Source organism: Sorex araneus, chromosome 1 (genome assembly GCF_027595985.1).
Source record: "Sorex araneus isolate mSorAra2 chromosome 1, mSorAra2.pri, whole genome shotgun sequence".
In the NCBI taxonomy this organism is placed as follows: domain Eukaryota; kingdom Metazoa; phylum Chordata; class Mammalia; order Eulipotyphla; family Soricidae; genus Sorex; species Sorex araneus.
In genome coordinates this window covers 123,355,726-123,380,556 of record NC_073302.1, presented here as the reverse complement: position 1 = coordinate 123,380,556, position 24,831 = coordinate 123,355,726, and the positions used below count along the sequence as shown (strand labels likewise).

The following is a 24,831-nucleotide window of genomic DNA, read 5'->3' as shown; positions in this document are numbered from 1 at the left end:
GTTTTGAAAGCAGCCATATTCTTCCACAGCAGAATCTCAAAATATCTTCCCACAAAACCACAATCCATAACATTATAAAGCATGCTAATGTAGCCCAGACCGGTCAGTGACTGCTGAGAAATACCACGTAGAGATCTGAGTTGACAAGTGACACTGGGCAGGATTTGCTACGTTGCTACACAGCATGACAATTAATGTCCTAAAATTTTAAAGTATTCATTAGTGCAGTGGCCCTGGTATTTCCTCCAAGCTATATATACACCTTGGTATCATGCAAAGTTCAGCCAACGTCCAAGAAAGCCAAGTTGTTAGTTTCAGAGAATGAGGTTCAGTTGTGCATTTATTCACTGAGTGTGTAGCTTTGGTCTAGTCCCAGTTCAACTTCTAAGAGTCCCAGTTCAAAGTCTAAGAGTTCAACTTTCTCTTTGAACATACACACCATGATTAATTGACATTTGATTCTTTGGAGGCCGTGACCATACCTAACCCATGAGTACTTTCAATCTTTCTATACTATATGCAACAGTGCTTTACATTAATTCTAAAGTACTTAACTCTTTCCAAGTAGGCACTCCTCAAAGTATACTTTGTAGGTAACCATATAAAAGCCACTCACTCCAGAAATTATCTCGACAATAACTGCAAAATGTTGTGCAAGATGCTGGGTATTATGCCAGAGGAAAGTTTAATTAAATCAGCTGAGTTTAGATCCTGTCTACGTGGAATGTACATCTATGGCAACAGGTATTTATGCCAGCCCAGGAGATACAAGAGCCTCTCGCTGTTTGTTGCTTGCTACCTGGTAGCTTTTTTGTTGTATTTAAAAATCCATTTAGCTATCATTTGATCTCATGAATACATTTGTAAATACTCACATATGTCTAGGAAACCTCAACAAACTTCAGCACATATTTACCCAAGTCACTTTAACCATCCTTATGGTAATGCATTATGGTTTAAAATTTACCCCAAAATTTCATATACTTGATCTTATTGAAATCTCACATCAAACACAGGAGGTAGTGTTATCAGTCATGGTTCTCCAGAGAAATACAACCAGTAGGATAGCATTTTAGAGAGACAGGAGAGGGAGAGGGAAGGTGAGGAATGATTTCAAGGACTTGACTCATAGGATTATGAAAGGTGGCAAGTCCAGTATCTGCTCGGAAGGTTCGAAAAAGCTGCAGACCCAGGTGAAAACGTGAGCAATGCTGTAGATGAAACCTCAGAGCAATCTGTTAGCAGAATTCCTTCTAGCTCAGATATCAGTCTTTGGTTCAAGATTTCAGCTGAATGAATGAAGCCATTAGCCTTAAGGAAGGCAAACTACTTACTCCGAGTCCACTAACTTAAATGTAAATTTCATCCCCAAACACCTGTACAGAAACATCCAGAGTAGCGTCTAAAAAATATCTGCTATTGGGCGGAATACAGACTAGAGACTGAACACAATGGCCACTCAACACCTTTATTGCAAACCACAACACCTAATCAGAGAGAGAGAGAACAAAAGGGAATTCCCTGCCATAGTGGCAGGGTGGGGTGGGGGGAGACGGGACTGGGGAGGGGGGGAGGGTTGTTGGGTTTACGGGTGGTGGAGAATGGGCACTGGTGAAGGGATGGGTTATCGAACTTTGTATGGGGGAAGCATGAGCACAAAGATGTATGGATCTGTAACTGTACCCTCACGATGACTCTAATTAAAAATAAACTAATAAAAAAAAATATCTGCTGTTGTATTGTAGACAGGTCGCACATAAAAGATCAGTGTCATTTTCCTCATTTTTAAAAATAGACATATAAACTTTTCCTCGAGGTCAAGTGATTTTTCAAGGTAATGTAGTTTACTAAGAGCTACTTTCAATATGCGCTCTGCTATGCACACTGATTTATAAAATCTACATTTCCTATTGCTACAATATTTAATTTTTAATAGATTCACATTAAAGAAATATTTCTGCAGATGTCTAAGTTTCATTGAGATTCCCCCTTACTTTCTCTGTGTGTTCTGATACCAATTAAAGGCTACTAATTAGGTACTTTATATTTCCATTCAATTTTGATACTATCCAGAGCTGGCAAGATCCATGAAAGATAAAGGAATCAGTCTCAACAAGATTGCATCATCTCAAAAGTCAGCTCCAAATGTCAATTTTCTCTTAAACTCCTGGAATTCTGCTTGGATCATTCAAGGCTGTCCACCACTCCCTTGGGTTTAAGATTTTACTAAAATAACTCATGCAACTTAAGAAAGTGCTATGCTTACACTTATAATTAGTCTTATTTTAAAGAATACAAATAAAGTCAAAGAGATTCCTAGGGAAGGTCTGAGCATAGGAGTCTCTTCCTGTGACATCAAGGGTTACTCTTACTACAATATATCCACCAATCTAGATACTCCACTGAGCTCCAGGTCCACTTTTCTATGACTTTATTATGTAAGCATGACATTAACCACGATTAACCTCAGACTCAAGTCTCTCTTCCCTCCCTGGAGGCTGGAGTTAGGAATTTCAAGTTCTGCCTTCTAAAGGTGTCCTTTACTTTTCTGGAGTGACCAATCTGTCCCTTGAAAGTCTCTAAGCATTCCTTCTGAGCCACCTCATTAACATAATAAAGACACAATTCTCAGGAAAGTCCATGGTTTCTTTAAAGTTTTGTGCTAGGATTGGGAGACAGACTAGATATATTCTTTATTATCTCACACTTTGGCCATGATTTTTTTGGATGTGCTCTATTTTTTAATGTCAAAGAAGTTTCCTTCAAGTCAAGAACTTGCAAACCAAGAAAATGATAAATGCCCTCAACCAATGCTTTATTTAATGTAGTTTTGCTCTATACCAGCCATACACTGAATACTGTATTAGATGCTAAAGTCAAAGATTTTCTCTCAAATTATTTTCTATCATAAATTCCCTTTTGAATTAAGCAATAAAAACTAAACTAATAATGTGCTTTTAACTTTTGAATGGAAGAAAAAGTCACACAATTTATAATGTTCTAACTTTGCTGCATTTGTCATAATTTTCATGTTACTACACTTCTCTCAAAGGTTTCAGAATACTGAATCTAGCTGAGAACTTTGTACATATATTTGTATACATACATGTCAACTAAATCATGCTATAAAATACAGTAGCTTTATACAATTAAATAAGTGTCTTTTGTAAAGAGGGAGAAAACATGAAAAATATAAATGGTATGCTTCTTAAAATAGACTTTTGTGTGGTTCCAAAGTAATGTTATTTCATATATGCCCCTACATAACTGGTGAGGGACAGTTAAAATAAACTATGATTAAAACAAAAAGACACTTATTTCTCTTTTTCTTTAATAGTCCTGAGATAGTTGACTGATTGATAGTTAAAGGAAATTTCGATTAAGAAAAAATTATTTGGGACTGGAGAGTTAGCACAGGCGATAAGAAAGTCACTTGCCTTGTATATGGGTGGCTGTGGTGACCCTGGTTTGAATTCCTGATACAACATAAGTTTGCACTGGGCACCACCAGGGGTTACTCCTAAACACAGAGCCAGGAATAGCTCCTGACTTCTACTGGTTATGACTCAAATGCCTCTCTCAAAAAAAAAAAAAGAAAGAAAAAAAAAGAAAAATCAAACACTTGTGTTTAATATTTTCCCCATTTAATTTAAACACAGTGGTTTATAAAGTTGTTCATGATGATTTGTTACAGGCATTCAATATTTCTTTTTTTTATTGAATCACTGTGAGCTACACTTACAAAGCTTTCATGTTTGAGTTACAATGATCAAACACCCATCCCTTCACCAGTGTACATTTTTTACCATCAATGCCCCAGTATCTCTCTCCTCCACACCCCCCCACCCATGCCTCTATGGCAGACAGTTTCCCTCTTACTCTCTCTCTCTCCTTATGGGAATTATGGTTTGCAATACAGATAATGAAAGGTCATCATTGTTGGTCCTTTATGTACTCTCAGCACACATCTCCCATCCCGAGCAATCTCTCCAAACATCACTGACTTAGTGATCCCTTCTCTATTCAAGCTGCCATCTCCCCCAGCTCATAAGGCAGGCTTCCAACCATGGAGGAATCTTCCTGGCCCTGTCTCTACTGTCCTTGGGTGTTAGTGTGTTAGTCTCATATTATGATATTTTATATTCCACAAATGAGTGCAGTCATTCTATGCCTGTCTCTCTCTTTCTGACTCATTTTACTTAGCATGATACTCTCCATGACCATTCACTTATAAGCAAATTTCATGATTTCATCTTTCCTAACAGTTTCATAGTATTCCATTGTGTAGATGTACCAAAGTTTCTTTAACCAGTCCTCTGTTCTCAGGCACTTGGGTTGTTTCCAGATTCTACTATTGTGAACAGTGCTGCAATGAATATACAGGTGAAAATGTCATTTCTACTGTGTTTCTTTTTTGCACCCTCGGGATATATTCCAAAAGGTGGTATTGCTGGGTCCTATGGAAGCTCAATTTCTAGTTTTTGAAGGAATGCCCATATTGTTTTCTAAAAAGGCTGAACCAGTCAGCATTTCCAACAATGAAAGAGAGTCCCTTTCTCCCCACATCTGTGCCAGCACTGGTTGTTCTTGTTCTTTTTTTTGAATTTATTTATTTTTAATTAGTGAATCACCGTGAGGGTACAGTTACAGATTTATACACTTTTGTGCTTATGCTTCCTTCATACAAAGTTCGGGTACCCATCCCTTCACCAGTGCCCATTCTCCACCACCAGTAAACCCAGCATCCCTCCCACCCTCCCCAATCCCATCTCCCCCCACCCCACCCTGCCACTGTGGCAGGGCATCCCCTTCTGTTCGTTCTCTCTAATTAGTTGTTGAGGTTTGCAATAAAGGTGTTGAGTGGCCATTGTGCTCAGTCTCTAGCCCTCATTCAGCCCGCAACTCCCTTCCCCCGCATGGCCTTCGACTACATTATAGTTGGCGATCCCTTCTCTGAGTTGCCCTTTCCCCAGAATGTGAGGTCAGTCTCCAAGCCATGGAGTCAACCTCCTGGTACTTATTTCTACGATTCTTGGGTGTTAGTCTCCCACTCTGTTATTCTATATTCCATAGATGAGTGCAAACTTTCTATGTCTGTCTCTCTCTTTCTGACTCATTTCACTTAGCATGAATCTCTTCATGCCGATCCACTTAAATACAAAATTCATGACCTCCTTTTTTCTAACAGCTGCATAGTATTCCATTGTATAGATGTACCAAAGTTTCCTCAACCAGTCATCCGTTCTAGGGCATTCGGGTTTTTTTCTAGATTCTGGCTATTGTAAACAGTGCTGCAATGAACATACATGTGCAGATGTCTTTTTGATTATACTTTTTTGCATCTCTGGGATATATTCCCAGCAGTGGTATTGCTGGGTCAAATGGGAGCTCAACCTCTAGTTTTTTGAGAATTGTCCATATTGTTTTCCAGAAGGGCTGAACCAGTTGGCATTCCCACCAGCAGTGTAGAAGGATCCCTTTCTCCCCACATCCTCTCCAACAGCGGTTGCTTTTGTTCTTTTTGATGTGTGCCAGTCTCTGTGGTGTGAGATGATATCTCATTGTTCTGACTTGCATCTCCCTGTTGATTAGCGATGTAGACCATTTTTTCATGGGCCTTTTGGCCATTTGTATTTCTTGTTTTGAGGAAGTTTCTGTTCGTTTCTTCTCCCCAGTTTTTGATGGGGTTGGAGGATTTTGTCTTGTACAATTCTATTAGTGTCTTGTATATGCTGGATATTAACCCCTTATCAGATGGGCATTGGGTAAATATTCTTTCCCATTCCATGGTCTTTCTTGGTATTTTAGTCACTGTTTCTTTTGAGGTACAGAAGCTTCCTAGTTTAATGTAGTCCCATTTGTTTGTGTTTGTTTCCATTTGCTTGGTCGGGGTGTTTCATCCTTAAAAATGCTTTTAGCTTCAATGTCATGCAGAGTTCTGTCTACCTTTTCCTCCATGTACCGTATGGATCCATGTCTGATATTGAGGTCTTTAATCCACTTTGATATGACTTTTGTGCCGGTGTTAGACAGACATCAGAGTTTATTTTTCTGCAGGTACCTCTCCAGTTTTCCCAGCACCACTTGTTGAAGAGGCTTTCCTTATTTCATTCACATTTCTTGCTCCCTTATCAAAGATTAAATGATAATATATATGGGAGTCTGTGACAGAATATTCAATTCTATTCCATTGGTCTGCGGGTCTGTTTCTAGCCCAATACCATGATGTTTTAATTACTACTTCTTTGTAATACTGTTTGAAGTTGGGGAAGGTGATGCCACCCATCTTCTTTTTCCCAAGGATTGCTTTAGTTATTCATGGGGATTTATTGTTCCATATGAATTTCAGGAGTCTTTTGTCAATTTCTTTGAAAAGTGTCATGGGTATCCTTATAGAGACCGCTTTAAATCTGTATAGTGCTTTAGGGAGTATTGCCATTTTGATAATGTTAATCCTTCCTATCCATGAGCAAGGGATGTATCTTCCTAGTGTCCTCTTTCATTTCTTGAAGTAGTGTTTTGTAATTTTCTTTGTATATGTCTTTCACCTTCTAAGCTGATTTCAAGGTACTTGATTTTCTGAGGGACTATTGTGAATGGGATTTTTTTTTACATATCTCTTTCTTCTCTCTCTTTATTTGTATATAAGAAAGCCATGGACTTTTGGGTGTTTATTTTGTAGCTTGCTACTTTGCTATACAAATTTTTTGCTTCTAAGACCTTTTTTTATAGAGTCTTTATGATTTTCTAAGTATAGTATATATGATCCTCAAATAGTGATGCTTGATCTTTTCCTTTCCTATCTGTATGCCCTTGATATATTTTTCTTGTTTAACTGCTATGGCAAGAACTTTCAATATTATATTGAATTGCAGCATCACTGGCATTTAACATGAAAGACTGATAGAAATAGAGTATTTTAAAAAGTACATAGAATGGGGAGCACTCGTATTCTATTAGACCTTATCATGTCCAAGTCCCTACGAGACAAGCCTTTCTAGCAAGTCTAATTAATCAATATATGAGGATTTAGAATGTAATAATTTAAACTTCATTTTCTTCATCTTGTATTCATTTGGGTGGCTTCAGCAAATAAAAAATAAGAAAATAAGAAATGTCAAGAATATTAAGAAATTATCATTTATTTATTGTTGGTAGGGTTGTTACATTATACATGTGCTATGGAAAATAGTACAGCAATTTCTCAAAAATTAAAACTATAACTACCATATGATCAACAATTCTGCCTCTGGGAATATACCCAAAAAACTGAAAACAGCAACTCAAATATATTATTTTACAATGGAGCTCACAGAAGCACTATTCCCAACTGCCAGGAGATAGAAGCAATCATGTTATCTGTTGATAAATGAAAAAACAGAATTTGATATTATGAAATATTATTCAACCTTAAAATGGAAGAAAATCTGAATACATGCTACAACATGGAAATTTTGTTGTAAAGTTAGAAAACCTGACTTTGAATCAGAATAGGAAACTCAGAAATTGACCCATTCATATCTGGTTGATTAATTTTTCACAAAGAAACCAAGATAGGCTTTTCAAAGGGATGAGATGTAGTATTTTCTGTGGTGGTTCGGGGAAAAAAATGAATAAACATATTACTAAAAATTGACCTCAATACTTTCCGCATACAATGACTATTTTGAGGTGAAAGATAACTAAAACACAAAAGCAAATTTTAGAGAATGTTTTTAAAATCTTCACAAAATTAGATGGAGTGATTTTATTTCATTTTATTTTATTTTTTATTAGTGAATCACTGTGAGATAAAGTTACAGACTTAGAAATTTTCATGCTTGCATTTCAGTCATACAATGATCTAGTACCCATCCCTCCACAAGTGCCCATTTTTCACCACCAATGGTCCCAACATCCCTCCCACCACCCCCACCCTGTCCCCTTCACCCCACCCCGCTTCTGTGGCAGGGCATTCCCTTTTGCTCTCTCTCAGATGGAGTAATTTTAAACACATATAAAATATTAACCGTATAAAACTATCAACACTAAAAGTATCTGTAATTGAAAGCAGGGAGATATGTCAAAGAACTAGAAAGCATGTCTGACTTGAACAAAGCTCTGAGTCTGATCACAGCCCCACATGGCCTTCAGAGCACCACCTGGTGGCCCCCAGCACCCTGGTGAGATCAAACACAAAAACAAACCTAAGATTTCTATTCCTTAAAAGACAACATTAAAATAAGGGCCTGCACAAGAGCAACCAGTGCTGCTGCAGATGTGGGGAGAAAGGGACTCTCTTTCATTGTTGGTGGAAATGCTGACTGGTCAAGCCTTTTTGGAAAACAATATGGACATTCCTCAAAAAATTAGAAATTGAGCTCCCGTTTGACCCAGAAATACCACTTTTGGGAATATACCCTGGTGGACCAAAAACACACAGTAGAAACACCAACTGCATTTCTATGTTGATTGCAGCACTATTCACAATAGCCAGAATCTGGAAGGAACCTGAGTGCCCGAGAACAGACGAATAGATAAAGAAATTATGGTACATCTACACAACGGAATACTACTCAGCTGTTGGGAAAAATGAAGTCATGAAATCTGCCTATAAATGGATGGATAATGAGAGTATAATGCTGAGTAAAATGAGTCAAAAGAAGAGAGACATATAGAATGATTGCATTCATTTGTGGTATACACACACACATATAACATATATGTATATGTATACTAGACGACTAATGTCCACAGCCATGGAAAACGGCCTAGGAGGATAGGTCAATCAATGGTTGGAATCAACCACAAGTGTGTGGGGGGCACAGGGTAGGTAAGATATGACAATAATAACTATAAATGATCACGTTTTAGGTAAAGGGATGTTCCTGATAACCTAAGAGTCTGCCATAGAGACCGACAGGGGATGGGGAGTGGGTGAAATGATGGGAGGGAAACTGAGGATACTGGTGATAGGAAATGTACACTGGTGGAGGGATGGATGTTGGAATGCTGCATTATTGAAACCTAATCATAAACAGCTTTGTAAGGGTCTAGCTCAGTGATTAAAAAAAATTAAGATAAAATAAATAAAAATTAAATTAATTTTTTAAAGGATCTGAAAGATAAAACGTGAGTAAGGCCTTACACATTGCTGACCCTGATGCAGTCCTTGACACCCTACATGGTTCCCCAATGCCCACCAGGAATGATCCTTAAATACCACTGGGTATGGACCCCCCAAAATAAAAAAAATGAAAAATAAAAAATAAATTTAAAAAAATTAAGTAGCCAGAGACATAGTAATCTTGCAGTGGCCTACCCTGGTATAATGCCTGGACTGAAGCTTATGATCCCCTGTATGGTCCCCTGAGCACAGAGCCAGGAGTAAGGATGAGCAATTCTGGATATGCTACACACACACATGAAAAATGAGAGGGAGAGAGAGAAAAAAAGTGGAGAGAAAATATGTAAAACATGCATCTGAATATACAATGAACTCAATATATAAACAGTTTAATTTTTTTACAATTTTTTAGTAAGGCACCATAATAAGGCATACAGTGATTCAATGCCATACACCACAGCCACCACCATAGTGTCAGCATCCCTCTACCAATGTCCCAAAGTCCCTTCTCATCCCACCCACGCCCTTGGCAGTCTCAGTTCTGTTGACTTTCAGAATCTGTTATATTATCCCATGGACGAGAGAGATTATTCTGCATTTGTTCCTCCCGCTATGACTGACTTCGTTCAGCATGATACCTTCTACTTGCACACTGTGTCAGCTGGGCTAGAGAGATAGCTTTTACTTGAGTGTGGACCAACCCAGTTTCTCCTCAAAACCATGGGATCCTCCAAGCCTTGCCTGGAGTGACCCCTGAGCTTAAAGAAAGGACTAAGTCCTAATTATGAATTTTGTGCCCCCTATCCACCTACCAATCCCCCACCAAAAACCCAAAACACAGTGAGTGCAGCAGCAACTAGATTTTTAAATAACCAAATGCTCTGGCTGTCACAAATGGCCAATGAGTACATCTAAAAATGCTTTTCCCCTCTTGAACATGCCTCTCTCTCTCACACACACACACATACACACACACACACTCTCTCTCTCCCCACTTATATTTCTCTAAATTTATTTCACTAAAAGCTACTTTGTGGGCTGGAGCGATAGTACAGTGGGTACATTTGCATTGCATGCGGCCAACTGGGTTCAATCCCTGGCATCCTATATGGTCTCCCAAGCACAGCCAGGAGCAATTCCTGAGGGCAGAGCCAGGAGTAACCCCTGAGCATTGCTGGATATGACCCAAAAAGCTAAACTAACGAAAACAGCAACAACAAAACCTACTTTGCTTCACTAAAAATAAATTTAATTCAATAAAAAATAAAAATGCTCAATATTATTGTCAAGAAAATGCAAATCAGAACTGCTCCAAGGGTTTCTGATTTTTCACTAATCTGATATTTCACAATCACTAAAATGGCTAAAACTGAGAATACAGATGGCCCCTCGCATTGGCAGGAATGTGGAACAACCAGAACTCCTGTTCATTGCAGTAAAGTAGTGTGACCAGCTTGAAAAGTAATTTGGCAGTTTCTTATAAGGCTAAATCTATATCTACTTGCCACTTGCTATGATCTTGCAATTCCAATTCAAAGTATTTTTCCGAGGGAAATAAAAATGACATGTTCACCTAAAATGTGTCCATCTACTTTTAGCAGATTTTGTTTCTCGGAGTTTCAATATGTAACAGCAAAACCTAAATACTACATAGAAATGGAGATCCTAACTCTTTCTGGAGTATTCTTAGAATTAGAAAAGAATAAAGTCCTGATACATGTAATCACTTGGGTAAATCTCAAAAGTATTATGGTTATGTATTTATGCACATAGTATTCTAAGTATTCAGAGATCCAGAATAGAGAACATTATGCTATGGCAATAAAAATAAGCAGTTACTATCTAGAGTGAAAGAAGAGCCAGAACAGGACACTAAACAAATCATGAGGATATTTTAAATAGTATTACTTTAAGGGATCTGAGTGCACACATTCACTGAAATTCACCAGTACATATGCACTACATTTTTAAGAACAAAGACTGCCTGGGTAGCCTCATACTCCAAAACTTCCTCTAGGTCTCCACTGATAAATCTATTGCACTTATGAAGACCCTGAATGATTCTAGACATTCTAGTGAACTTCAATAACTTGCTCCAGAACATAGTGCATATTGCTGGCAGAATAATTACAGCTCAGCTTAGGAAATACCAAGCCTTGTGGATAAAATAAAAGTTCTTAACTCAGAGAAGTTTAATAGTATTTGATGGCTTCTTTACCTTTAAAACTTCTTTTTGTTTTTTCAGCCACACTGGCTTACTCCTGGCCCTGTACTTGGGGATCCCTCCTGGCCCTCTGCTCAAGGATAACACCTAGCAGGGCTCAGGATGTGTGATGCTGAAGATCAAACTCAGGCTGACTACAGGCAAAGGAAGAGCCCTACCTGCTCTAGCCCTAAAACTTAGAAATCCTTATTGATAACATAGAAATAAAAATTAACAAATTAATGAGATCAGCACAGGACATACTAAAAACGAATAGCTGAAATGAGACCATTGTTCCTCTCTTTTAGAAGAATCTGTCCTTTTGTTTTATTTTATTTGGCTTTTTGGTTCACACCCAGCATTGCTCAAGGGTTACTACTGGCTCTGCACTCAGGAATTCCTCCAGGAGGTGCTCATGTCAGCTGCGTGCAAGACAAACACCCTGCTCACTGTACTATTGCTCCCACCCCATGTCTTCATTTTTTTAACATACTTTAAAATCAATGGTTTCTATTCATTTTTCAGTTTGTTTCGGGACCAAGTCAGTCAGTGCTCAGGGCTTACTCCTGGCTGTGCCCAGGATCACTCGTGGAAGTGTTTGAGGGACCATATTGGTGCCAGCGATTGAACAGAGGTCAGCAATGTGCAAGAAAAGAATCTTACCCACTGTACTATCTGATCTGGCTTCTGTTAATGCTCTTCAGAGCTCAGTGCTTTCATCTAAGTCATAATGAATTCAGGACTTTTCCTTTCATAATTAGCTCAAATGCACTACTTCATGAATATTTGTCTCACCCAACTCTTCCTGTTGTATAAACTTACAAAGTATTTCATTTAGCAAATATTTATGTAGTGCTTCCCAGATTTGTTGGGCATGATTCTAGGCCTTAATGAACAAAACAGACAAAAATCTCTACCCAGTTGAACTTATTTTCTAAGTGAGAAGCGCAGGCAATGAAGAAAATTAAATAAGTAAATGAAATACCGCAAATTATGATAATGGGAATAGTAATAGTGGAATAAAAATGAAGTAGGTAAAAATGTCAGAGTGGAAGTTGGATTTTGAGTGCTCAGGGACCATCTCACTAAGATGGTAACACTGAAGCAAGTGTCTAAGAAGTGAGAGTGTGCCAGAGAACACGAGGGAAGGAAGGATGTGAAGAATCTAAGAGTAAGCTTTAGGGCCCAGGTAATAGTTCAGCAAGTAGGATGTTTACCTTGAACATGGCCAACCCGGGTTTAATCCCCTGTACCTATATGGTCCTCCAAGCACTACGGGAGTAATTCCTGAGTGCAGAGCCAGGAGAAACCACTGAGCATCACTAGGTGTAACCCCCAAACAGACAAACAAATAAAAAAGAGTAATCTTTTGACTTCACACTTGTGATAAATGTATTTTGATACCCTTCTTGATTCACTTAAATTAGAACATTATTGCTATATTAGTTATTAAGACATTGAACTTTCTCATACCTTTGTATCACCTGAAGAAATATCCAAGTAGTATATTAAAACACAATTGCTACATAGAAGTTAGGAAGAATTACATACATACACACACACAAACACACATACAGAGCTTGAGGAGTAAAGATAAAAAATCTACTTTTGTAGAACTCATGGTAAACCCAATCTAGATCTGAGTTTTGTTTTTTTTTAAAAAAAAGATTTTAAATGACTCTTTCAGTTTCCCTACTCATGATTAGTCTGTTCACTTTTTCTACTTCCTCCTGATTTAGTTTCAGGCAGTTTTACAAGAATTCATCCATTTCTGCCAGGTTTTCCAACTTAATGACACTAAGTTGTTCTTATGAATCTTTTATGATCTTTCACAGACTTGATATATCTGTTGTAATTTCTCCCTTTTCTTCTTTAATCTGATTTATTTGGGTTTCCTCTTTCTTTTTCCTTGTGTATCTAGGTAAAGTTTTTAAAGTTTGTTTATTTTTTTTAAATATCAAGTTAAAAAATAAAATTCCTGTTCATTTACCCTTTGAACCATTATCTTTATTTCTATATCATTGATTTTTGCTAGAATATTTATTGTTTTCTTCCTTCCACTTACTTTGGAATTATTTATTGTTGTTTGTTTATTTGTTTCTTTCTTAAATTGTAATGCTGGATTATTGATTTGAGATTTTTTTTATTTCTGAATGTAAGCCAGCATTGCCATGAACTTTTTCTCAATACTACTTCTAGTTCTTATAGTTTGTGTCTGCATTCTCTCCTTGAAAGAAATCCTCATTTCTTCTTTTATTTTCTCTTTGACCCAATGGTTGTTTAACAAAATGTTGTTCAGTTTAAAAATGTTAGAGATTTCTCTGATTTTCTTTTTATAGTTAATTTTGCCCTCATAGCATCATGGTCTGAAAAATTTACTTTTTTATGATTTCTATTTTCATGATTTTATGGACACTTTAATTGCGCCCCAGTGTGTGGTCTATTCTAGAGAATATTCCGTATGCACTGGAAAAAATGTGTAATTGGTTTCTTAGGGGTGAACTTTATTCTAGATATCTATTAATCCCAATCCTTACTATGTTTTAAGGCTCTTATCTCCTTGTTGATGTTCTTTCCGGTTGATCTGTCCAGTGTTGACTGTTGGGTGTTAAAAGTATCCCACTGTTACTGTGTTTCTGTTCACTGTATCTCCTCAGATCTGTTAACAATTGCTTTAAAAACTTTACTGCCCCTTCATCTGGTATATATATATATGTATATGTATATGCATATATACACACATATATACATATATGTAGGTAAATGTCAAATTCTCCTGATCTATAGATTGCTTAGCTATTTTATAATACCCATCCTTGTCTTTCAGTATTTCTTTAGCTTAAATGCTGTTTTGTCTACACAAATGGCCACCTGTGCTTTTTAAAAGATTATCGTTTTGTACAGATTGTACAGATTATCGTCTGTACAATCATTTCCAACTGTTCACTCTGAGACTATGTTGATCATGAGATTTCAAGTTCAACTTCCTTCTGAGATCAGGCATGGTGCATTTTTCTCCACCACTGTTCATCAGAGTCTTGGAAGTCCTCACCAAATAATCAGGCAAGAAAAGAAAATCAAGTGACTTCATTTGATTGGAAAAGAAATTTAACTAACATTATTTGCAGATGACCATGATAATATACATAGAAAACCCTAACCTACTAAAAAAAAAAGAACCCTTTAGAAACAATAAGTCAAGACAACAATGCAGCAGGCTTCAAAACCAATACACAAGATTAGTTGCATTTCTACATAAAAATAACTAGAAGAGAAAGAAGGAAAATTTTACAACCTCATTTTAAATAGTTTCTAAAAATATCAAGTGCCTGGCAATCAACTTTATAAAGGGTGTGAAAGACATACATTTAAAATTATAATTCACTGTCAACATAAGTAGGACATCAGGAAATGGAAAAATATTTCACGTTCATCAATTAACATGAGGAAATCAGGAAATGGAAAGATTTTCCATGCTTGTCAACTAAAAGAAATAACATTGTTAAAATGACCACCCTGTGTGGCAAAATAAAAGAAGACAAAAACCAAAAGTGACCATCTTACCCAAAGCATTATACAGAGTCAATGTATAAATGCCTACCATCAAAATGTTGATAACATTATTCAAAGACTTAGAACAAATACTACCAAAATATGTATGAAATCCTAAAACTTCCGAAATAGTCAAAGCAATTCTTGAAAGAATACGAAGATATTTTATTTCCTTATTTTAAATCACACTATGAGGTAATAGTAGCAAAAATGGTATGGTATTGGAGTAAAGACAAACTCTCAGACCGATAAAATAGAAATGAGAGTCCAGAGATTAATTCTTAGATATATAGACAATTAATCTATGCAAAGAAACTGGGTAAATGAAGTGGAGCAAGGGAACCCATTTCAACAGATAGTGTTGAGAAAATTACAAAGTCACACATAAAAATATGAAGCTTGTATTTACCAAGGTTACAAAACAAGTCTATGACCATCTAAGGACATCTCAAATGCATTTCATGGTTATGTCATGTGGCCCAGATCCAGTTGTCCTTTGGCAGCTCCTGCCCTCTGGGGTCAGCCTGCTTGAAGTTAGCCTTTTTGAAATGTGGTTAAGGGTCTATTTTCCTCACCATTATCATTGTGAAATAAAAACAAATCTCAGGCAAAATTTATTCACATAGCCAGTAATTAATTAAACACTTATTAACTAGTAAGCACAAAAAAGTTCACATGACTTCTCAGAGTCTCCTTTTCAGGTTACTGGGTTAATTAATTTTGCTTGCTTTGGGACCAGGTTGGTGGGACTCAGGTTTTTCTCCTCAGTCTGTGCTCACAGGTCCTTTATGGTGGTGCTCAGAGGATCATACGTGGTGCTGGGGATAGAATCAGGGTTGGCTGCATGCAAGGCAATTGCCCTACCCACTGTACTATTTCTCTGGCCCTTCGAAAATTGTTGTTGTTGTTTATTTTGAAGCATGTAGTAACCAAAGCTCCAAATTAAGAACGGGTTAAGTAATACTCATTGTTACAGTTCACTTATTAAGACTTCATTTAAAGTGCTAGCTAATCTAATATGTTAAATCATTAACTTGACTTGATATTTTAATGGCATTTAGGCAAAATAAATTTCACACCTGAGTTGCTTTTTAATATTGTCTTGGAAAATCTATCACAATAGCGAAAAGTCAGAAGTCAAACGCAGCCAACACTTACATTCAGTAAGAAACTGCATTCCTTCTGCCCAATGATCAGGTACCATAATCTTGTAAGTTACAATCTATACTCAAAAAGTCATTGACATAATATCGAGACATATCACACTTGGTGACATACTGATCAATCTTTTGATAAGTGTGTAAACACAAAAAAGGGGGGGGGACACGCCGGTTCTATCTCTCCCCTGCTGCCCGAGTTTGGTAGTATCGCGAGCCAATTCCCCCACCCGAGAGGTCGATGACAAAGGCCAGGTGAACTAAGGATGAGGGCCAGGGTGGTTGATCTCATTTGCAGTTTATTCCATTTCCATCTCCATTCTCCTCTGATTCTCCTCCTGGTTCTTCCTCCCCCATGCTACTTCATTCTCCTCCTCTGGATCAGGATCTCCTGGGTCTGGAACCGCAGCCCACTCTTACAGCCTAGTTAAATCCCCAACCATGAGAGGTTGGGGTTTACACATAGGTGTGGTCACAATCAATAGGGGTCAAGTTCTTTCCTTCAGGGGATGCTGCTTCTAAGACAGATTCTTTTTCAGCAGGATGACCCACCCAAGAGCAGAATTCCATGGGTGTGTTTCTCCTCTCCTTGTCCAACTAACATATAAGCATTCATAATATTAATTATTTTGTATGGACACAGTAAGAGATACATTAAGCTTATAGAATTGCTCCCCTGGGGCCATCTCAATCTCAGACTACAGTGCTCAGGTCAGATTAGTCATTCCTATCCCTAGCAGGGTTCTAGTATCGTCACTGCTTTTGGATCATGACAGTATTTGTCCATGATCAAGCTCTTAACTTATAGTTAAGAATCGTGGCGCTTTGGCCAGGCCTATATAGATGCCAGGGTAGTTCACAGCTTGCCCTGGGTCCCTTCAGTCCCTCATTGGGACCCTGCTTTTGGGGTGCTAGTAACTAAGGGCAACTGAGGCTTAAGTCGAGAAAGCAGATGCCCGGGAATGAATAATATTCGAAGCCAATTAAATTTCAAATTACAAAAGCATATTAACAGCTGTCTTCCTTTGTCCATACAAAAACGACATTGCTTTAAAGTAAACTATTCAAAAGACATAAGTAGAGGAGAAAGGCAGTATTTCACTCATAATATAAAATCATAGATTTCTGAGGAATCTGAGAAATTCTGAGGAATCTAACAGAGTCTGATTAGGGGGGGAAAGGTGATAGACCAGTTAGGGAAGAAAACATAGAGAGGAGTTTACAGATAAACACAGTGGAATGGAAGTGCTTTGGGAGCACTGTGATAAACCTAAGCTTTCTGCAGCAAGGAGAACAGGACATACCCATGTTGTCTTAAAATGTTTAGAAATTATATGTAAAGAGTTGAGATTTAGACAAACCTCAACTCTTTGTGGCAAGGGAGAAAGGACAAACCAATGATATCCTACAATAAGAACCAGCACTAACTTTACCCAAAGTATAAAGCATACATCTTTGGGTAGAGCCAGAAGTTCAGGGATTAAAATGGAATGGATGAAGTGGAACCACTCTATACACTCAAATGGGGGAAAGAGGGGGATTTTTTTTAATCTATAAAAAGCAGTTCACTCAGTCACTTTTTAAAAAAACTTTATTGAATCACTGTGAGATACTTACAAGCTTTCATGTTTGGGTTACAATAACACACGATCAAACACCCATTCCTCTACCAGTGCACATTCCTCACCACCAATATCCCTGGCATACCCGCCTCTTTCCCACCCTCCCCCTGCCTCCATGGCAGACAATATTCCCCATACTCTCTACTTTTGGGCATTACGGCTTGCAATACAGACACTGAGAGGGCATCATGTTTGGTCCGTTATGGAGAGGGAAAAGTTTTTTAAGTGGCTTGATTGATTGCAGGATGAGCTTCAGGTCCTAAAGAGACACAGTATTAACAAGACACAGACTATTTTCCCTCAGCACACTAGAGAAACTATCAAGTTTCCAGAAACTGCTCAATAGTTTGATCTTTTCTCTGAAGTATGGGATCCATCTGGATGGGGAAAAAACATATTTTAGACCTAAAGTATGCGGTAATTGTCACCAAATCTCTTTTGTCCTTTTTTTCTTCTTCCTTTTGGATAAAAGTAATTCATCACAGGGAGTGATGCTGCCATCTAGAGAGAAAGAAAGTAGAAGGAAAACCTAATATTAGAACTAGATAGAACTGACATTCCTTGCGCTGGTGGTTAACAGGAAAGCAGGAAACCTCTTCTGCTCTCTTAAAGGCTCGGGACAAAGGGGTATATTTAGGGAAAGGAGTTCAGAATTGGAAGAAATTGCCTCGAGCTTTTTCATGGGCCTACAATCTTGGAGTCCATGAGAGAGTTTAAAATCAGTGTGCTTCTTTGTGCAGAGAAAGAACTTAAATGTACCTGACTTCAGTCTCCAAAGTTTCATTGGCATCGGCTATTAATAGTCTTTATAATGAGTGATTTAACTCTGACTAATGTATTTTGTGTCAAAATCACCCTTTAATTTATTTTAGCAAGAGAGAAGACACTAGGGAATTTACTCAAATTAACTTTGAGATATTATTTTAAACCTGACCATGTGCCTGCTTAGTATTTATCATCAACATGGCATGAAACCTAGACCGTATTTCTATCCCCCCCACCCTCAGCAAAACAGAGAGACCCATTTCTAACATATGGATGCATTTTCACACTGCAAGTTATTCTTAGGGGGAAATATGTGATTTATAAATGCTGTCAAATGAAATATGTATTTCCAAATGGTAACAAGTTGACCAAGCACATCCTAGCACTCAGACTGCATCTTTATTATCCCACAGGCCTAATGAAGTGAAGAAAGAGCCGAGCACTCTTTCTGGCGTTATCTATACAGAGGCCCCACATTGCAATTGATAAACATTTCAAGACAGCAATGGTTGCAGGAAGTCTTATCACAAAAGCAGCCAGTATTATTATGTATAGTTATAATAACACCCTCAAACTGGAGATATTCTGCCAAAAGCAATGCATTCTTCCAAGTTATTCTGGCATGTGGCTGAAATAAACATTGACCAGGAGATTTTAAACCAGGCTAGGCTCATGCTATTTGTCTAGCGACATGCTCAAACAAACCTCTTTTGAGTCAGAGTAAAACCAGAAAAGAAGAAAAATGTTAAGAATAAAGCACCTTGCAGTGCTTACTAGGTGGCAAAATGAAAGTACAGGAAAACTCTGATGTCTGGATCGCAACCCAATCCTGGATCTTTGGCACCCCAAATGGCCCTCCAAGTCTCACCGGAAGTGATCTCTAAACTCAGAGTATGGAGTAACTTCAAAGCACTGTTGAGTGGTGTGATTCAAAAGCAAAAATCTTGAGAACCCTAGCATGTAATAAGAACTGCACCATACTTATTCCTCCTAGGTGCCAAACTGGGCTTAGCAGTTTGCCCACCTTACTTGGCTTAATCCTTACCTTTCTATGAATCATGTCTTCCTTTTACTTTTTTTTTTAACTTTTTTTTTTTTGGCTCTTTGGGTCTCATCCAGCATGCACCGAGGTCACTCCTGGGTTTGCACTCAGGAATTACTCCTGGTGGTGCTCAGGGGACCATATGGAAAGCTGGGAATCGAACCCAGGTCAGCCGCGTGCAAGGCAAATGCCCTACCCACTGCACTATCACTCCAGCCCCTTTTTTTGAAGTTTTTAAATTTTTTTTTACTTTTTTATTTTATAAAGTGGTTCACAATATTCAAACACCAAGTCCACCGCCGTTACACCTTCCGACCACCAAATTTGGGATGTTTCCATCCCAAGTCCCAATCCCTGTCCCAAAGCACAACTGAAATAATATATTTTGTATTCTCTGTTATAAAAAATTGCTAAAAATGCTACAAAATATCCATAGAGGAAACAGTGTGAAGATTGTTCTATTTTGGCAGAAGCCATTAAGACATTCTTTATGATATTAATAACATGTTAAATGTTGAGTGATGTGAGCTTTCATATATATTGCAGCACTGTCTTCCCGTTGTTCATCGATTTGCTTGAGCGGGCACCAGTAACATCTCCATTGTGAGACTTGTTGTTACTCTTTTTGGCATATCGAATATACCACGGGTAGCTTGCCAGGCTCTCCAAGAGGGATGGAGGAATCGAACCTGGGTCAGCCACATGCAAGGCAAACGTCCTACCCACTGTGCTATTGCTCCAGTCCTTTGTATATATCTGAAAATATGTATATATATACATATATATACATATATATACATATTTCCCTCTATGATTTTTTGCCTACTATTTGAGCTCCATCAAATGTGGTATGGTACTAATAAAAATTGGATATGGAGTGTCTTATGATGTGTCCAAGAATACGTTCATTCATGCATGAGGCTCATGCCTGAGCATGTGGGGAGCGGCTTTGAGTGTGGCTGCGGTTGGGTTCTGGAAGTGTTAGGCTGTCGGGGCTGTGTCCCTTGGGGCAGGGAGGGCTCTCACCTGCCCCCCTCTGGGGCACCCAGAGTGAAACAGCCTGGTGCAGAGTCCGGTGGCATAGCTATAGGGGGCACCATGTTGCTCCCTTGTGTGAGAAATAGTCTTGTGATCTGAATTGCAGCCGATGACGAGATTATCTGGCACTGGCAGGAGGTGGCTTATGGGTGTCACCCCTGGGTCGCCAGAGACTTGAGGGTGAATCATATCTTCTGACCCTCACTTTACAGAGGAGGAAACTGGACTCAGAGGAGTCACATGACTTGATTCACACAGGGAGGTAGCTGAGAAAATGGCATTTATATCCAGGTCTACTTCGTATTTTTAAACCTAGTCGTTTTGGCTCCCCCTTCAATGCAGTTAGATTCATTTTGTAACAGGGAGCATGGTGCAAATGTGTTATGCCTTGCACAAAAAAAAATACCATGAGAAGTTTCAAGACACAATTTTGGGGTGTAATGGTGTGCCCCTAGGGGTACTCATGGTGCTATGTTCAGGGTTTGCTCCCAGTGGTGCTCAGGAAACTCGAGCTGCTGGGGTTGGCTACAGGTAAGGAAAGTGCTTTAACTCCTGGACTACCTGTCTGGCCCCCAAAGACCTAATTTTTCATCCCATTTTTCTGTGTTTGTTTCTGGTTCATGTTCAAAGGTGATGTTCAAGGGTTACTCCTGACTCTGTACTCATGGAATTACTCCTGGGGGTGCACTGAGGACCATATGGGGTTGAACCCAGGTGGGCCACATGCAGAGCAAGAGCCCCACTGTTTCATGTTTTTAAAGATCATAGTAAGTTGAACATTTCAAAGGAAAAAAGGGCAGAATAGCCATGACATATTTAAGTACATCAGAAGATAGACTTATTGGAAACAAGGAAAGAAGAAAAAATTCAAAGAATAGTCTTTTGACAGTAAAACATTAATAAAAATCTAATGAAAACTGAGAGGATGTCTATTGAAAGACATAGTCTTTATGAAACCTCCCTGGTCACCGATGAGAGCATATACACCCCCATATAGAGCACCCTGAACAGGCTGGTGGATTCTTTTGGAGTCCATAGTACCCTCAAAAGGATAGTGCCAGTTTCTTCCATCATCACTGTTTTTCAATTGACAGACTGGTTTTGCCATATGCTCTACATCAAAAGATTTCATAAAAATTCTGTTTTTTTTTAGTCTGCAAATTTCTCTATTTATAAAGACATTAGTGAAGTAAATGACTTTAAGAAATGAGAGGAATATTTCTTCAACTGGGATTCAACTATTATAAATCTCCAGATTCTAAAACACAATGAAATTAAGTCACTGACTATAACCCATTATCATGTATCATTAAATCATAAACTAACCAACACATATACATATGAAGTGGAAGTGAGAATGATAGGACACTCAATACAGAATTTGGATGGGGTGAGTGATCCTACCTCCAGAACGGTAGCAAGTTCTAAGTTTGACATACTCTGTGTCAAAATTGCTTCTGGCTTGCATCAGATGCTTCTTATCTCTGTGCCTTGTTTTGTCTTTTCAGAATTGGTCTGTGCTTACATCTGTTTGTAAACAGTGAAGCACAGAGTCTAGATTCTTTGGAATTAAGAATGAAAGAATTCCTTAAAAATTATTAGCATGAAAAGTAGATGAGTTCAAAAAGTCATAGGATGGATTAGCTAAAACTATGGGTGATGGCAATACTTTGAGTGAATCTAGAGATAAATGTTCTCATCTTCTGTAATTTTCTATTATTAGATGATTCCCATTCTGAAAATAAATTTCTTTATCAGCATGGTATTAATGAAAGAGAGAATAATTTTCTTTGTCCTACTGTTTGTTTTCTCCCCTCTAGTGTATATTTCTCATAATAGTAAAAAAGTTAGGAATGTTAGAAGTGGGGATTTATAATCTCATTTCCAACAAAAATGTAGAACTGTTCAAGGAATTCAGAATTGAACTAAAAAGAGTTTGAATTTTGATCTTTTACTCTCTAAGCTATATTTATTATGAGACAGTTATATTTATAGCACAAAACTTGGTTATAAATTTAGCAGAGATGACCAGGCTGGAAGTTTGCTCATCTGGTGTCTCAAGTTAAAGACGTACTTTGTGAATCAGCCTAGAAATTCCCCATATAAAACTGTCATAGAATATTTTAAAGAATTCTTATTTTTGCCTGTTCTTTTTGAAAAATCAAGAATGTGTTTCAGCCCCTTAAAGTCTTCTCTTCCTAGGACTTCAAATAAAGATTGAAGTCTCTGCAATGATTTGTCTTAGTTTTATACACAAGATGTCATTTTCACAGTTCAGACTTCAGATCTTTCAATTCCTTGTTGAAGAATCTTAGAACTAAAACAAATAGTTTTGATGTCATTTACGATTCTATCAAAATTGACAATAATGTAACTGAGACGTTTTCCAAAGTATTTACTGAAAAGGTCAGATTCAAGTATTATTAAAATAAAAAATGAAGAGGTGGTTTATAAATTCATCACATACACTGGTAAAAGCTGTGATATTAGAATTATGTGTATGGGATATCACCAATAACAATGCTGTAAATCACAAAACTTTCCATAAAATAAATAATTTTTTTAAAATACCAGTTTTATCAGAGATTAAACCATCCATTGCTTCAATATTTCTGAGTAGCTTCATTGTTAATATTTGAATAACCAGTCAACATCAATATATGTACATTCTCAGTACAGATATTTATTTTTAAGTCTTGAGAGCAGTCCTTTACTTTGTCTTAAATTGAATCATAATAATCATAGTTTTGATCTGACTGGTAATTATTACAATTCCAATAATTGTTGCTATTTAGAATATACAGAAGTGTGGTCACTAACTTTAGGAACCCACTGCCCTCTTTCTGAATTTAGTCTCAGCCAATTGAGATCTGAAGGGCTCAGAATTGTTTCTCAAATACACATACATATCCCTGGGGATGATATCAAAGGGAGACTGATATATCTCAGGATTTATTTGCATTGGGAAGAGTCTAATTCCTTCATTTGTATCTTTCTATTTTGCATATGAGAAGTCGCCTGCAATTAATATTTTAATTTCTGACTCACTTCACTTAGCATGAGAACTTTGAGTTCTATCTATTACTGTCACTGTCATCCCATTGTTCATCGATTTACTTGAGCGGGCACCAGTAACGTCTTCATTTGTCCTGGCCCTGAGATTTTATCAGCCTCTCCTTACTCATCTTTCCCAACGATTGGATGCTAGGGGAGGGGGAAGAGGAAAGGACCCTTAGGATAATGGTCTGAGGGATCTTGAAACACTGGTGATGCGAGTGGTGTAGTAGTCCTGCAGCCCTACAGGGGTTAAGGTGCATACTTTGCATGCAGCAGAATCAGGTCGCTGGCACCAAATGGCCCCAGAGCATTGCTGGGTGTGGGAATACTGATATTAAAAGCTGTTATCATTAAGTTATACTCTAGAGTAGATGAGTTTCCTTCTATTGTCTTGCCTAAGATAATTAAACATAAAATAATAATAATAGACAGGGCCAAAGAAAAAGTGGCCTACATTACAACACAATTTGAGACATCCTGACTTTCAATATTGAAGCTATGATTTAGAATTTGACTACTGTAACCAAGGAAATACAAATTATTACTGTGTAATTTGAAGATAGAATGTAGTACACCTGTACCATTTATACACTGAGAGTCAATCCAAGAGAAGGACTACTCTTCAATGAGAACTTCATCTCTTGAAACTTTTTATTGGGAAACTAAAAATGTTAATCACCATGTAGTGATGAGATTCATAAGACAGGTGATTATATTTTGTTTTCCTTAAATGCTTAAAACATGTTCTTTTAATGGGATGATCTATTTATGTAAACATATTATTATCACTTTCCCTAAGTGCTTATTTCTGTAATTATCTGCTAAAGTCATTTATAAATGTATAGTTTATAGGATCTGCATTAAAAAAGTTTGGATTTTACCCAAAGGTAGGGCAAAAACACAGGACAAGAATTTTGTATTATATTTTTAGCTTGTGTCAGAAATTAGAATACAAACTGATTTCTTTGCCTATTTATTTTTTACAGAGAAATTTGTTGTTGCTCAACCAATGTTTGTTTTTAAAAAACGAGAACAAACTTTCAAGGTAAGATTAAACTAATATTTCTTGTTCTATTTTTACTTTGACAAGGAAAATTGTGTTTTAAGCAACTAGTGAAAGACTTGTCCTTCAGCTAATAGAATATTTATTTATCTATTTATATAGTAGGGAATTACTGAGAGCAATTTTACTGTCCTTGAAATAGGAATCAAGGGACCTCATCCTGAAACTATAGATAACATGTCTTTACTAAAATTATATTTTTGACTTGACTTGGAAAAAGGAGGGA

The 24,831-nt window shown here is 37.5% G+C and overlaps 1 protein-coding gene across 3 annotated transcripts in view; it reads left to right on the top strand.

The window, feature by feature from the left end:
• Positions 1 to 24,831, top strand: part of RANBP3L (RAN binding protein 3 like) — a 58,626-nt gene that overhangs the window by 2,738 nt on the left and 31,057 nt on the right. For all 3 annotated transcript variants that reach the window (XM_055139968.1, XM_055139961.1, XM_055139974.1), the window contains exon 2: positions 24,529 to 24,587. In XM_055139968.1, coding sequence (XP_054995943.1) covers positions 24,529 to 24,587 — 59 coding nt within the window. The remainder of the gene's footprint in view (positions 1 to 24,528; positions 24,588 to 24,831) is intronic.